Genomic DNA, 14,390 nt, shown 5'->3' on the forward strand with positions numbered 1-14,390 from the left:
AAATCGCTTGCGATCAAACCAAACGATACTCCGCTTCGTCAAGTGGCACAACCAGCGCAACGAAACTCCGAAAGTACATTATCAGAGGAAAATAAAATAAAATGTATATCTTACAAATATAACCCTCTTTCTTCATCGCAATTGATTACACAGCCCAGACTTTCTGAGCCAGGCTAGAAATTTAAAGTCTCCAAAGGCAAGATTTTGTTATCGACGCTGCCGTATCAATGAAGTCTTTCAGGGCCCTAGCAGTCACGATTGAAGCTTGACCCTTAAGTCAATATCTTGTGAATGCTTGTGACTGATTAGTGCGCAGCTTGAGCTGGTCTTAAGGTATAATCCAAGACGCCACCGAACAATCCATGTCCAATGATTTTGGCCCCATCGTGCCTTGCCGAGCATTTCGCCATGCAAGAAAGCTCCTAATGTTTCAGATAACGTCGTGTATCAAAGCCAGCGCCTTTGGACCAGCCTATGATACATGCAAACAGATGATTTTTCTTAGTAGCTATTCTTCGGAAACTCTCCGCTAAGCTTCAAATCTTTCTGGCTTTCCATCTCTGTTCCCGTGTCCGGACGCCCGTCATCCAGAGTCCGTCTTGTCCTTGCCCAAAAGCTTGTTGACCACTGAGCAATGGAGGTACAGAACAACAAGGCTTGGAGAATCACCACCGCGACAAGTGCCCAAAATGCGAACCTCTACTCCAGTTAGCGCTTGAAATGTCGACACTATGACGGAAAAGGAGACTCACGCTCTCAGCACACACTTTCTGAAATGAGTCATTGGTTAGGTTCTTGTCAGCGTCGTTGATGTCGATCGAACTGAGGGGAATGCCAGTAGAGAAGCGACAGGTCCATGTCTGGATCGTTTCGCGACTTCGCCCGCTGCGGTTGAGAATTGCCGAATAGACGATGCTCACTAGGGCAAGAAGAGCTGATGCTGTTGAGAACATAACGGCAGACAACATGGCACGAAAGGAACCGGCGTGAAAGTTGAGCTATTTAGATGTGAGCACCTCGCACCACTGGTTACTGCTAGTGAGCTGGTTTCAAACCTTTGGTGTTAAGGAAAGCGCAACATAGATTCCATTAAACAGGATAACGCCAGCGCCAGCTCCGATTAGGCTTCTTGCCCCGCCAGTGTCGAAATGGTCTGGCCACAGTGGTAGCCACCATGGATTCATAGCGTTAGACTCCTTGTGGTAAATGGAGTATGCATCTGCAGTCGTGCCTATTATGGCTCCTGACAAACATATCGAAAGAAGAGACAGGAGCAAAGATGCTAGGCGGAGAGGATGGCGGTCCTGTACATCAGATGCGGAAAGAAGTTGAGATTTGCGAAGCGTGGCACGGTATTCTGGTGACATGGTGGCCCTTAAGAGTGTCTTACAAGCACTGGAATGAGAACGGACGTCTCAGCAGGACGATCCAAAGCGGGACTGAAGAGAGAGATATATGATCAACAGCTACGACAAGAAGAAGAAAGTAATTGGTATAGCAGAGATCAACTAATGCTCAGGAGATACTTAAGCAGTCATTGACAGATGATTGTAGAGCAGGTAAAAGTGAAGACTGTTCCCGTCTTAACTTTATACACTCAAACACATCCAGTCTCTCAACAACCGACATAGCGCCCAATCGTTCGCGCCACCCAACATCGCATGTCCAGAAACGATGCGTGAAACAACAAATGCAAATCCTGGAGTCGTGAACGGAGCGCGTTGGTAAGGCTACGCGCCCGCTGGTTACTAGGTTTTATTCAACATAATTTTGGCTTATTTTGCAGCGGTCTGGCGGCTAACGTGCAGCGGGCCTGCAGCACAAAATGACTGAACCCCAGATGAGCGGGACGAATGAGAGCAGTCATGCGCATTGTTCCTGAGTGATTGAACATGGTTCGGAGCGGCTGCTCATTGACAAGTGGGTAACAGGAGTGAGCAAGAGGCTGAGAACCTGATTGGCTGCTGGATGTTGATGGGTCGAAGATGCGGGCGCTTAACACCGCGCCAAGAATATAAGGCTGTTAATCGGCGACCCTTGCAGGCGGCTCTCTGCTTAATTATGGAACATAAGCGTTCGGACTAGCATTCTTTGTGTACTTTGCGCTTTCTATCTCAGATTCGGTGCCTGGGGTGAAAGATGCGAAGAGTATGCGTGAAAGCAGCTCTACATGTGTCCAGCACACGACGCGAACGGCTTGTGATTCCTAGGAAGAGTAAAATCAAACCCTCGCATTCAACAGGTGCAGCGCGTTCAGAAATCGAGCTCTTATCGTCAGTGTAACAGGCATGTTGGCAGTTCATAACCATAGGTCTGAGGTATAGCGACTAGCCCAGTTGCCCTGTTAAGCCACCTGCGAACCCGAAGCGTCCACTTCGAGTCTTGGTGGGCGCCTTGCCCTTGTCTTTCTGCATTGGGTTTTTTTCAGCCCATTCCTCGTCTTCCTTGTACGTACGTATTGCAGCGTCAAGGTTGTAATCTGCCTGCTTGAGGTAAAGGATGGCTACGTCGTATCTGTACTTTGGCGGGACACTCCGCCAATTCTCAGCAACCTTCGACATTGATAGAAAATTAAGGATACGATAAAACGTACTCGTGTACTTTGCAGGCCACCATCCACTTTCGAATCTTGCTCTTTCGTAATTCCTCTTCCTCGCCGTCGATTGGCTGTGGCGATAAGCTTATGCCACCCTTATAGTATTCTCCCGGAATCAGGATCGTCTTGCGGCCCGCTAGCAGATTGTCCTGGAATATTCCGTTCTTCTTCCTTATAGCATCTGCAGGTACGCCGTACCGTATGGCCAGCGTATTCACGCTATCGTTGACCGGGTCTACAAAGTGTAGAACGTCCTCGCCTACCTGGGATTGCTTTTCGGAAAGCCATTGCGGCCGTTGATACAGATCGGAATATTGCGGCAACTCGGAATACGTGGACGTGAACATACTATCTGGAATGGAGCTCTCATAGCCCTCTTCGCCGTCGAGGTCGTCAGCCGGAGGAGCATACGGTGGAGGGTCTTTTAGACCTTGCGGCAAAGCTGTAGGCATGAGGGAGATTTGGCAGAACGGGCAATACGTCTGGAAGCGAGGATTATCTGTCGTACAGCGCGCACATATAGCACGGACACAACAATCTAATCGACGTTCGTGTCTGGCTACGGGCTTCTCTGTCTTCTCGTCGTAGTTAGGCGGGATCGAGGACAATAATGCGGCGCACGTGCAGCAAGCCTCATTGCTCATTGTGCAGAGATGAGATTAGGAGCAAAAATCTAGTTGTGCAAGGACAAGTCTAGATGCCTCTGAAACGATTCACCTCATGAACGCTGTAAGCACGCTACACCTTTGTGAGTCGTTGCATCATCATTGTAAGCAGCAAATGCGGGATCGGCATTCGTCTGCGTATTTCTTGTACCGAATGCGTACATTTGATACGCAAACCGGGAACCTCCGACGCTCTTATCTTTCGCTTTCGTTACCTCGCTCCTTGTTCCTAGTCCGAGTCGCGAAGCTTCATATTTTCACGCGCATTTCAAACCTAGAACTTTATGGTAGTAGGAGAGCATATTAGCCACTTGCGGCTCGGCGGTAACCGACCTCAAACAAAAGGGAGTAAGGAGAGTGCTCAAGTTTGAGTAATTTTCGTTCGAAACCATGGCCTGACTGACTTTTACGACCCAATTCTCTTTGCCAAGATTCTTCAAGTCTCATGTTTGTCTTCTTTCATTCATATATGCTCGGCAGATGTGTATTTATTGCCCAGTGCAAAATCCGCAATCGCAGGATTCATATAGCGCCAAGGGATCTAGCTCAGAGTTTGGAATTCACATCTTATCAGCTTGGGGAGAAAACTCCTCATCAATAGTGATACATCTCATAACGAACTGCTAACCTTCCGGTTCTTTCAATAATACCATCTTTTCTCTATGCAAGTGCAAGAACTTTACAAATATCATGGGCGAACTCTGCAAAATGAAAGGAAAAGTAAAGAAATAAAAGGATGAAGGAGATATGGGTCCTGGTCTGAACAACGAATTCATCATTGTTTGTAATCCAAAGCTTTGTACATATCAGAAAGGCCATTATAATATGTTAGTACAGTCGTCATAGACCCTCCCTTTATTTAAGAACAGTAAGTTGGTATATCATTTCAGCAAAATCCGCGTCCAACCATGCATATCGATACAGCATGGCAGCGCTCTGGGGCTTGATCTCTTCACGAAGGAATACCAAAGCGAATGCTTCGGCGCCATCGCGGGACTCTAGTCAGCCTCAACAAAAGAAGAATGTACGTGGGTTTCGTGATTTGAACGATGCAGAATTAGGACAAGTTGCAAGCATTCTCTGTCACCAACCCGCGCCAAATACAAAGACGACCAAATTACAGATGCAAAACTACCAGCTGCTCGTCAGAAGTCAAATCAAACATCTACCAGCGCATCTTCGAGCTCAAAACCTCCAATCCCCTTTTCCAACGTGCAAGACGCACCAAGGGCTAAACTCCAGAATCGCTCAAAGCATTTTTGTGTGGATCCAGGAAGAAGTCGAGATCAACGTCCCAACTCTTCTGCGGATCCTCGAAGGAACTTATTGTGATGGGGACATTGTGTATGACCATCTTCATAGGCTTCATGAGATCTCAGCGATGTGGACAAGAGCTAAGATTTATCAAAGCAGGACAGGGCGTGATGTCAATCCGAGGTGGTCCTTCCAGAACGATGGCTGTGCGTCATGCATGCTTGCGAGAGTTGGTGGAGAAGCCGATATTCTTCTCGCTCTGAAAGGTAGCATGACGGCGACCACGTCGCCGACGGACGTTTCGAAGAGCAGGCGACATCTGTACCTTGACGCGTTGATCGCAAAAAATTTCGACCCAAAGGTCTCGACGATGATTTTCCAAAGCGCCGAGATCATACGATTGAAGGTGAAAGAACACACGTGCTTCTTGGGACGTTGGGAACCTGAAAACCAAGGAGAAAGACGCAGCAAATTTTCGGGAGTGCAAACGACAAAGCAGGACGGTGACAGTCCATCAGGCATTGAGCACTCTCGTACTAGAATATCCGTCCCATGCGCTGCGTCTTGTGATCACTCAGACAACGACTCTTCCGAACAGTACACACCCATCATCGACATAATCGACGAATATCGGGAAACTCTTCGTATCCGGGACACCAGCGAAACCATTCAGCTTGCAAGGCGCGTGGAGGATCTCGAAGATTATCCTTTTGTCATTGATCGGGGGGTCTCAAGCTCACCCCGCTCTGCTTTCGATAGAGCATCAATGTCGACAAGTCCGGCTACTCCTCCATTTGGCCATTAAAAATTGACAAGATCGCACTTGAAGCATTAATACACCCCGAAATGATAAAGTTGCGTGGTACAAAGACCTGAGTTATGTCGCAGAGCTAGGGCTGGAACAGTTTCTAAGCCCACTTGATTAAAGACTAGGGCTAGCTTCGTCAATTACAAGAGAAGAATAGACACACGCTGCTTATTCAATCCCATGTAGTGCTAAATACAAAGCTGGCGCGTGAAACTTTGTTCTCAGTTCTCGAGTTCGAAGCAAAATATTACGAAGCAAAAAAATACAGAAAGTTCTAAGTATCACCGTGGCATGGCTTACGATAGTCACAGTTGCATCCTCGAATATTCAACTGTAACACAAAGGCAGTCCGTCACTTGAGCATAGGGTTGATCTCTTTTAGTTCTTTCATTGCGTATAAACTTTGAGAAATTCCCATTACTCTCTCCAAGTTCTACTTGGTCTAGTTAAGATTATCTACTCTACCCAAGCCGCATAATTCTTTATCCAGAGTTCGATTCACGTCAAGAGAACAATAGCGTAAAAGCAAGATGGCCAGGCGAACATATGTGCCTCTCAAGTTCGAAGATGAGAGTGAGCTGGATATCAAGTCACCGAGCAGAACGACCAAAGTCGTGCACCACCCACTTCCACATAATCAGCAATCGGGGAGCGCAGAATTACTGCGTATGACTGGGCAGGGCTCTGTTTCCGATCCGAATTCTCCAAAACGAAGTCGAGACGACGGGGCACAGTTCCAGCCCGAAAGAGCTATAGAATCTTTCGGGACATTTTCGAGAGACGTGCACAGCTATCCCCAAAACGTCACCTCCGGGCAAGACGATGTCGCCACGACTGGTGGATTCCCCCTGAGTCCAAGTGCTCTCTCTACAGGGCCGCATCATCACCACGTCCGCGCCCTTTGGGCGTCACCAGACGGCGACAACCATCGTCCTGCCGCTCCCAAAAGCGGACCCGATCAGATATCAGGAGTAACGGCGAGAATTCCACCTCAATCGCAGCCGGCGATCGAGCCGACATGCATGTGCGCGCTGGGAACAAGGCCTCCGCCTCGACTAGACTGGGCGGCTATAGGAGCCACCGCAGCGCCTGCGGAGGACAGACCGTTTCTCTGCCAGAACTGCCACGAGTTTTACACGCACCGGGCTCGAGAGTGCAGCCAAATGCGACACGTCCCATGGATCTTCCCCGAGATGGAGGCTGACTACGTGTGCTTCCACTGCTGGACAGCCTTGACGCCGGCAGAGCGCGACGAGTACGAGGATTTGTTTTTGGAGAAGTGGGGAAGTAGATTTGGAGTCCCTCAGAGGTTGGACACGGATGAGTATTTGAAGATGATGGAGAGAAGAATGAGATGACCCTCTGTGATGATGATGATGATGATGATGATGATGACAACGCAATGGTAGATGATTTCAAGCAGCATAGTTCGTGCTATTCTAACCTCAGTGCTTTGACAGCCCTGTGCGCCGTTCCAAAAAAGACGACAGCGTCAAACATGATTTGTATGAAAGGAACCGGGCACAGTCAGGTCGGCTACCTGTCAATGTGAAGAAACGAAATTGTTGACACTTGTGATCCGGAATTCGTCAAAAGGAATTCGTCAAAAGGATGAGTCTGAACCAAAAGTGCATCTCTTGTCTAATTTCTTCCCAAGCTTCCGGTAATGGAACGCCAGACGAAATAGAAAAGATTTCTATAGTTTCTAGATCCGTGGGAAAATTCGCTCGACGGGAGCAGGAGCTCCATCGGATCGGAGGAGAAAAAAAAAGGAGGAGTGATCTTTTCAAACGCGTCGACGGTGTCACAAAACGCCAAGTGCTCTTTCTCCTTCCCAGGGCATTCCGCCATTATCACGCCCTTCTCTACAGCTTGCTTCGCGAACTGTCCTCCTCGACTTCGTCTTCGTCCCCGGCCTGCGCCACGGCCACGCACAGCGCTCTGTTCAGATTCAGATCGTCGGCGACGTTGGAGGGATCGGACGCGTCACCCCTCTGCTTCAACTTCGCCTCGTTTTCCCTGTCGTTGAACGCGTTCGGGTCCTGGATGAAGCTCTCATCGCCGGAGAAGTGCCAGCCGCGCTCCTCGCCGCCGGACAGGAAGCTGCAGTCCGAGTTCAGGACGCAGTCCCAGCCGCCCATGACGCCGACACCCTCCCACTGCACTCGGGGGACTTTGTCTTGCTGTCGGAAGTCCCACGCGTCCACGGCGGGGACGTCGCGGGCGGTCCGGTACGGTTTTCTCCGGTTGTACTGCGACAGGCTGGCCGTGAAGCACTTGAAGTCCTCCTCTGTGACGTCCTCCGGCATACGCCCCGTCAGGGCGCGCCCGATTGAGATCATGACGGCCGCGTGCATGCATATCAAAATGGTTTTCCAACCCTCCCGATCTGCCCTCTCGATGGTCTTGTGCAGCGCGTACGCCACGCGGTTGTGCAGCCCCTCGATCGACTCGCCGTACCGGTTCGGCCGCACGACGCCGTCGGCGCCCCGCGAGTCCGTGTCCCCCTCCCGCTGCTCGTCCCACTTCAGATCGAGGTCTGGGAAAAAGTTGCGCCTGAGCAAATGGTACGCCAGCGGGCTTGGCTGTTCGCGATGGTCGCCCGTCTCACCGTACCACTCTTCGAACCCGCTCTCGAGAAGCACGCCGTTTCTGTATCCTCTTTCCTTTTGAAGCCGCAAAACACCCGGTTTGAGCGTCTGCAGACACCTGTAGTACGGGCTTGAGATAATCTGGTCTACGGGCGGATCGAGCAGGGTGAGCTTGACGCCAAGCTGTTCGGCCTGCGTCTCGCCATAGGAAGAGAGTGCTGGATCTGCGGGAAGGCCTGTGGGCGTGGGGATGTTGGAATAATATCGTACTGCATACGGGTCTACCGACCAGGTCATTCGGAACTAGAGCAAAATTCAGCAATGCACTGATTGACGTTCGCGTGCCCGTCCTGGAACATACACCATGGCGCACGACGTATATAGTCTCCAATACCATGTTGGAGCGTTCTGAGTTACAGAGAGTCAAGTGAGATGGCAATACAAGTTTCGAAATGCGCGGCAGCCACTGGTATGTCAAATACCTTCTATTTCAGCATGGATGTGCCTCGGCTAGCATCACAAGGGCGGAGCGGGACACCAGTCGGCAGCTTCATGGTATAGTTAGTGATGAAAGATTGCAACGACGTGCCAGGACTCGCCGAATACGCTGTTTTGGTTAAACTCATTACGACCTACGCAGAATCTTGATCGCCCAAAATTGGTGATTGTGTTATTATTGATGCCGATCTCGGCATCATCATAAGGCTGAAATGTGAAACATGATATATTAAAAGTTATGGTGGAGGTCGGCGTAAACTTTGCCAGACGCAGAGACTAGAAGGAAGGATTTCGGTTGTAGGATATTTTTAATAGTGCAGTTCAGAAATGTGGCACGTTGATGAATTTCAGATTTCTCATTCCTCATATAGACTTAGGTATGGGTATCTGCCGAATCCCAATCATGCCATTTGCATGCGAGGAAGAATTCTTACGCCATTTTAGATGCCAACTTTTGTTCTTCCGTCAAAGCAGTGCTCTTTGGAAATTCTAATAGAAGAAACCCAGAATCTTGCCGGAGACGTGCTTTCTCCTGGCCTCCTCATGGTCCATAATGCCAGCCGATGTGGTAAGCACAACGTGGCCGAACTGACGTGAGGGCAGAAGGTTGGTGACCCACTTCTCCAAGTCCTTCAGCTGGACGTTGTAGCGGGGGGAGATGACACCGCACTTGTTCAGGCGACCATTAAGCTGAATAACGATCTTGCCGTTACGGTGGTCGTCGACCTCCTCGAATTCGCCAATGTAGCCTATGCAAAGATCCATTAGCACATGGTGGCCTGGTTGGAATTCAAGATGTTGCGAAGATTTAAACGTAAAACCTCATGGAGGAGAGATGGATGGAAGGGAAACGTGTAAGATCTTCGCTAGACCAAAGTACGTCTACTCTCTCGGGCACTTAAAGGGCTGAGATCGTGGGAGTGTATGAGACCGCCGCCTAGTTATCAACCCGATACTTTTGGTTCCACGGTAGTGGTGGAGGAATGCCATGTTCAAGTGTAAAGGGGGGTGAGGGCACTATGAGAGAAGCGAGTTCACACAAACGTACCGTGCTTCTGCATGACCTGGAGGAACTTGACAATGACCTTGGAGCTTGGTCGGATCAGGACCTGGCGCTTGCCGGCCTTCTCTGCGTTGTTGATGCTCTTGAGGGCATCGTTGAGGACGGAGGTGCGAGTCATCTTGAGCGAGTAATGAGATTCTCAATGGCCCGTGGCGAAAGAGGTATCTGCATGTTTGCAACTCATGTTAGATATTCGATTCAGATGAAGGGTGCCTCGCTTGCTTCATTGAGCCAGAGAGGGTTCTTCATCTATTTGCCCAGCGTGGGACAGGTGTGAAAAATGAAGGTGCTCATCACGAGTACGCGATCAAGGCATTGCGTGTGATTGACCTCCGGGACTCAATGAGGCAAGCGATACAGCGTTTTGCAACAAGAGGATCCTCACCTCGAGGGGAGTATTTCGTGGGTGAAGGTGGTTTAATTTTGTATTAACTTTTTGGTTTGTTGCAGGAGCTGTTCGAAGTGCGACTGTGATAATTTTTCCCATGGGTGCGCGTGCAATCTTGGCATTTGTGGCCTGAAGGCCTTGGTGCCGTAAGCACGGGCCCCCGCTCGTGCCGCACTTTCGCATTTTCGAACGAGCGCTCGCTTCTTAGGGACTTCTCGACTGTCCAACGAATCCTCCATATTCCACAACTCAGACAACATGGTGCGTTGTATTTGTGTTGGACACAATTGACTGGAACTCCGCCGCTAACATCGCCACCAGGCTCCAGCAGCGACCGGAGGCAAGAAGCAAAAGAAGAAGTGGTCGAAGGGCAAGGGTACGTCAAAAGTCTCTTCGTTTTTTTGTGCGTGGACGGTGAAGGACAGCGATATTGATACACCGATGTTACAGTTAAGGACAAGGCCAACCACGCCGTCGTCCTGGACAAGACCACGTCCGACAAATTGCAGAAGGATGTGCAGTCGTACCGCCTCATCACAGTCGCTGTGCTCGTCGACAGACTAAAGATCAATGGCTCCCTTGCACGCGCGGCTCTCAAGGACCTTGAGGAGAAGGGCCAGATTAAGAAGGTTGTTTCTCACAGCAAGATGCAGGTCTACAGTACGTCCCTCTCCCGCACCCTTCCCTTCTTCGCGGCGCTGTTAATTGCGCTCAGAAATGTGATGTGAAGGCGAGACACTAACGGTTGATGCAGCGCGCGCGGTGGGCGGTGCTGATTAAGCAGCGGATTGGAATGCATAGGGCTATCGAGAACTCGATCCAAGCGGTTGAGAACAAAAAGGCTCGATGTACGGATGTTTCAAGAGCTCGTCGTGGCATATATGGAAATCATGGGTCAAGGCGTCTGAGCATGTCATGTATCTTCTTGTCTAGCTGGATGGCAACACACGTTTGCATCAGCGTATAGAAACAATCCGGCAAGCAACTGCAGCGCATATAATGCCAATGCATCGCTTCCATCCATCAGCCCCTTCCAAGTCTTCCGTGCTACGTTTTAGATGACAAACGTGCTACGTGCCTGGTCTCGCAGTTCCTCTCTTGTACTCGGGTGGCTTGTCAACGTCGCCCCTCTTTGGGCGGCCTTGCTGAGCAAGAGCGCACAACTCCCTCTTCGGCAGCTTGTCCAACCATCCGGGCTCCCTTTTGATTTCGCCCACGTAGAAATAGGGTCTTCCGGTCTTGCCGGAGAAGACCGACGCCCAGTGAGCAATGGTTCCCTGAATCTGCTTTTTGGCGCGGCGCACGTCTCGTTCTCTGCGTATCTTCTTCTCCGCCTTCGTCAGCTCCGCCTCCTCGTCCGGATCGTCGAGCGGGATGAACATCTCCTCGACGCCGCGTATGTCGGGCGTGAGGTCTTCCTGGAAGCAGCCGGTGAGGAACGCCCGGGTGGCGTCCTTGCCCGAGAAGAACGAGTAGCCGCCCCCGGGACCGTACGTGGACGGCGCAGCGGAGACGTCGTAGATGCTGCCGTTCAGGCCCACGTAGATGGGAAGAGAAGGGTCCGTGCCGTTGTAGAGAGCGAGCTCCTCGTCCGTAAGCAAGATGGGGCCTTTCTGCGAGCGTGAAGAACAGGTCAGCCCAGAACGGTTCCGTGCAGTGAGGGGAAGGGGATGATTTAGACGTCCGCACGTACAAAATACAGCTTCGCGGAGCCGAGCAGCGTCGGCAGCTTCCGCCAGTTCCACACCAAGCTCTCGCCCGTGATCAACCACGACAGGGCCATGACCAGCAGCAGCCCTGCCACGACGATGCGGCCAATCTCGGCGACGCTCATCCGACCGTTCCCATCTTGCTCATCTGCGGCGGCGGATGCTGCTGAGGAACCAGAGTTGGCGGGTGTGGCCTTCGTGGAAGGTCCTCCTGCTGCTGCTGCCGCCGCCGCCGCGGCGCCGCGCTTGCGGAGTTCGCCTTCTTCTTTGTGTTGTTGTTTTGCAGACATGACGGGGTAAAGAGAACTTTTAGGACATGAAAAATTTCGGCGACGGAAAACATATCAGAGCGAGAGTACGAATTTGGAAACGAACACCATGGCGGCTGTTGGAACAAAGGAGTGGGAGAAAGGTGCGTAAGTGAGTAGGTGGCGCGGGCTGGATGAAGTGACTCGTGTTGGTGGTGTTTGGCAACGTGAGCCGGAGCGGCCTCCTGTGTTTCGTCGCCCAAAACGGAAACGTCTTCTCTGCTTATCCTCGTACGTGGCTCGCCATTCTTCTCCAACATGTCGTAGCAGTTATAAGAGCATATCATTGCGGCTTGCCGAGCCCCATACGATCCGTTTTCCGTGGACATCCAAGGCGTGTTTACGAACAAGATTGTCTCCAAATCCTACTCGCGCTCTTACTATGTGGTTCTGTCCAGTGCAGGCCTACATTTGTCGACCTAACTAGGTTGAGAAAGAAAAAATATGAAAAGCTGAAAGAGAAAAAAATAACGGTACTCTTTTTTTTTTTCAAGGTCCGGTCATTTTCCAAGTGTCACATTTCGGCCAGCTTTTCGTCGTGGTCGCAAGTCCAACGATGTCCCAGGCTGAGCAACTGTGGCTCCCACCGACGACGGAACATAAGTTGACCTTCTGGGTTTGAGGCCGTGCGAGGAATGCTTCCATACACGCCGCCTCCTTTCCTTCTTGTGGATCGCCATGAAAAGATCTAAAGACTGACACGTCCACCGATCGGGTTTGGACCCCTCTTAACCTCTTGGCCTCTGCTCGAGATGCCGTCGTGGCTAGGGAACACTACTTACACTGCCTTGCCCTGGTAAGCACGTTTCGAAGAAACAAAAAAAGAAAAAAAAAAACCGGGTGCTAGGGACCAACGAATACGGAGACCTCATCTGTGAGAATTCTTCTACATAATGCTCAGGTATTACAGTTCGGCGTTGTCTTATCACTACATCCCGCCTCGGTCCTGCCTCTATGATTGTGTCTTCGGCTGCGACCGATGTACATGATGACGCGCCCCGTGGTTTTTCATCCACACAGTGTTGATAACTTCTGGCCATTGCCCTTTTTCGAGACATCTTCAAGCCACTTCTCAAGGATGGCAATCGTCTTTTCACACTCCTCCTCGTCGACTCTTTCGCGCAGCGCTTGGTACATCTCTTCCTTTTTGCACCGCTCGTTTCTGCCCAAGATGGACTTCCTCAAGTGCGTTTTCAGATGATCGCGCCAGTTGTCCTTCCGATCCAGACGCTTGCCACAACCAAACCGAGCCGGCAAAGGACAGGGAAAATCCTTCTCCCCCCTGTGAGTCTTTTCGTGTCGTCGTAGGTGCTCCACTCGCTCAAACGACTTTCCGCACTCACGCCCGTTTACACGCTCGGTACACCTCCAGTTCTTTGCGCTACTTAATGGGCATTGGAACTGGCGGCCAAGACTGTCTCGGTATAGCGCTGTTTGAATCTTGGCTGGTCTGGAGCGTAACCGCTTCTGTCCAACCGGACGGCTTCCAACTTTGAGGCTCGTCCTCGATTGCTCCGTGTCTAGAGGCTGACAGGCGTCGACAGGCTCTGCAAAAATATCGTGCGCTTTCCGCTTGTGACTTGTCCGCCAGGACGGTGCGTTGGCTGAACTTTGAATGTCATGGTGGGAGCTTGCGTTCTGGTGGCCGATACAAGAACTGCAGTCGCTGTTCGGACTGGGAACGGTAGATCCCTCCAGATCAGTGTCGTCAAGGAATATCTCGCATTTACTCGCAAATTCAAATGATGGAGATGTGTTATGGAGCGGTATAATTGTTGAAGTCGGTTCGAACGCAGTCAACTGCCGCGAGACATCTGCGGAAGGGGGCCATTGGTACTCCAGGGCTGGAGAAAATTCCGTTTCTTGCTGCCGGAATGCGTCGTTGTAGTCTGCTTGCATTTGGACCTGTTCGTTTCCCCACGGCATGTTTTGAGCAGTGCCTGGAAAGGGACATCCGGGAACATTGAGATCGTCCTCCATCAGCATCGAAAAACTCTCATATAACGGCATCGTGCCTTCGGGCTTTGCAGAAATTTCTTGCGAAATCCCACCCGCGTTATTGAGGCCAGACTGCGCAAATGCCCATTGGCTCGTTTCGACCGACTCAGGGCTTACGGATTTTACAGCTGACGACGTGGCATGCACTCCATACCGCTCCGGATGGTCGCCGTAGTGGTCGCTTGATTGGGTTGAGCTGGATATATTTCCAATCGAAGATCTCGATGTGCAGTGGCGTGCATCCGTCATGATCTCAGGACATCTAAGAGTGCTTTGCTCGCCACAATAACCCAACGAGCATGCGCTCGACGAGTGCGACGTGAGCGACGGTGACGGCGAAAAGCACGACCAAGATATCGACGACATCGACGACTTCTTCTTATGCTCGCTCGAGAATGTCGAAGCGAGAGCAGCTGGCCCTTGCCTAACTCCACGAAAGGCATCGACGCAATGGTAGCCCATTTCCGGTGGCGTGCCGTTTTCAGGTTGCCATAGGTTCATGCTTCTTTCTC

The 14,390-nt window shown here is 51.0% G+C and overlaps 8 protein-coding genes across 9 annotated transcripts; 3 read left to right on the forward strand and 5 right to left on the reverse strand.

The window, feature by feature from the left end:
* Positions 1-501: 501 nt before the first annotated feature.
* PV09_04214 (uncharacterized protein) lies at positions 502-1,367 on the reverse strand (the record flags this gene model as incomplete). The annotated part of the gene is made up of 3 exons (XM_016357524.1): positions 502-699; positions 753-998; positions 1,056-1,367. The coding sequence occupies 3 exons, from the start codon at positions 1,365-1,367 to the stop codon at positions 502-504; spliced, it is 756 nt and encodes a 251-aa protein (XP_016214928.1).
* Positions 1,368-2,327: 960 nt separating this feature from the next.
* Positions 2,328-3,240, reverse strand: PV09_04215 (uncharacterized protein; the record flags this gene model as incomplete). The annotated part of the gene is made up of 2 exons (XM_016357525.1): positions 2,328-2,532; positions 2,594-3,240. The coding sequence occupies 2 exons, from the start codon at positions 3,238-3,240 to the stop codon at positions 2,328-2,330; spliced, it is 852 nt and encodes a 283-aa protein (XP_016214929.1).
* Positions 3,241-4,186: 946 nt separating this feature from the next.
* PV09_04216 (uncharacterized protein) lies at positions 4,187-5,464 on the forward strand (the record flags this gene model as incomplete). Its single annotated transcript, XM_016357526.1, has 2 exons — positions 4,187-4,605; positions 4,672-5,464. The coding sequence occupies 2 exons, from the start codon at positions 4,187-4,189 to the stop codon at positions 5,318-5,320; spliced, it is 1,068 nt and encodes a 355-aa protein (XP_016214930.1). The 3' UTR covers positions 5,321-5,464.
* A 389-nt stretch (positions 5,465-5,853) lies between these two features.
* Positions 5,854-6,681, forward strand: PV09_04217 (uncharacterized protein; the record flags this gene model as incomplete). Its single annotated transcript, XM_016357527.1, has 1 exon — positions 5,854-6,681. The coding sequence occupies one exon, from the start codon at positions 5,854-5,856 to the stop codon at positions 6,679-6,681; it is 828 nt and encodes a 275-aa protein (XP_016214931.1).
* PV09_04218 lies at positions 6,500-8,536 on the reverse strand. Of its 2 annotated transcripts, XM_016357529.1 has the most exons (3): positions 8,514-8,536; positions 8,276-8,462; positions 6,500-8,217 (listed from the first exon to the last, which is right to left on the reverse strand). In XM_016357529.1, the coding sequence occupies exons 2-3, from the start codon at positions 8,309-8,311 to the stop codon at positions 7,189-7,191; spliced, it is 1,065 nt and encodes a 354-aa protein (XP_016214933.1). In that variant the 5' UTR covers positions 8,312-8,462; positions 8,514-8,536; the 3' UTR covers positions 6,500-7,188. The 2 variants fall into 2 exon arrangements, with proteins under 2 accessions (XP_016214933.1, XP_016214932.1); XM_016357528.1 differs by having other exon boundaries at positions 8,276-8,536.
* An 84-nt stretch (positions 8,537-8,620) lies between these two features.
* Positions 8,621-9,952, reverse strand: PV09_04219 (40S ribosomal protein S22). The gene is made up of 3 exons (XM_016357530.1): positions 9,861-9,952; positions 9,461-9,640; positions 8,621-9,161 (listed from the first exon to the last, which is right to left on the reverse strand). The coding sequence occupies exons 2-3, from the start codon at positions 9,591-9,593 to the stop codon at positions 8,902-8,904; spliced, it is 393 nt and encodes a 130-aa protein (XP_016214934.1). The 5' UTR covers positions 9,594-9,640; positions 9,861-9,952; the 3' UTR covers positions 8,621-8,901.
* A 169-nt stretch (positions 9,953-10,121) lies between these two features.
* PV09_04220 (40S ribosomal protein S25) lies at positions 10,122-10,643 on the forward strand (the record flags this gene model as incomplete). Its single annotated transcript, XM_016357531.1, has 4 exons — positions 10,122-10,124; positions 10,185-10,239; positions 10,314-10,523; positions 10,618-10,643. The coding sequence occupies 4 exons, from the start codon at positions 10,122-10,124 to the stop codon at positions 10,641-10,643; spliced, it is 294 nt and encodes a 97-aa protein (XP_016214935.1).
* Positions 10,533-12,038, reverse strand: PV09_04221 (uncharacterized protein). Its single transcript, XM_016357532.1, has 2 exons — positions 11,557-12,038; positions 10,533-11,476 (listed from the first exon to the last, which is right to left on the reverse strand). Exons 1-2 carry the CDS (start codon positions 11,860-11,862, stop codon positions 10,934-10,936), a joined length of 849 nt encoding a protein of 282 aa, XP_016214936.1. The 5' UTR covers positions 11,863-12,038; the 3' UTR covers positions 10,533-10,933.
* Between the last annotated feature and the right edge of the window lie 2,352 nt (positions 12,039-14,390).

Source organism: Verruconis gallopava, assembly GCF_000836295.1.
Source record: "Verruconis gallopava strain CBS 43764 unplaced genomic scaffold supercont1.11, whole genome shotgun sequence".
Classification (NCBI taxonomy): Eukaryota; Fungi; Ascomycota; class Dothideomycetes; order Venturiales; family Sympoventuriaceae; genus Verruconis; species Verruconis gallopava.

Bases quoted from the DNA above. Each gene is read 5' to 3' on its own strand.
- PV09_04218 (XM_016357529.1), bottom strand. From the start codon at position 8,311: ATGGTATTGGAGACTATATACGTCGTGCGCCATGGT. The intron at 8,218-8,275 runs GTATGTTCCAGG...ATTTTGCTCTAG, and splicing joins TATACGTCGTGCGCCATGGT to TTCCGAATGACCTGGTCGGT.
- PV09_04219 (XM_016357530.1), bottom strand. From the start codon at position 9,593: ATGACTCGCACCTCCGTCCTCAACGATGCCCTCAAGAGCATCAACAAC. The intron at 9,162-9,460 runs GTACGTTTGTGT...ATCTTTGCATAG, and splicing joins CCAGGTCATGCAGAAGCACG to GCTACATTGGCGAATTCGAG.
- PV09_04221 (XM_016357532.1), bottom strand. From the start codon at position 11,862: ATGTCTGCAAAACAACAACACAAAGAAGAAGGCGAACTCCGCAAGCGC. The intron at 11,477-11,556 runs GTACGTGCGGAC...TCACGCTCGCAG, and splicing joins GCTCCGCGAAGCTGTATTTT to AAAGGCCCCATCTTGCTTAC.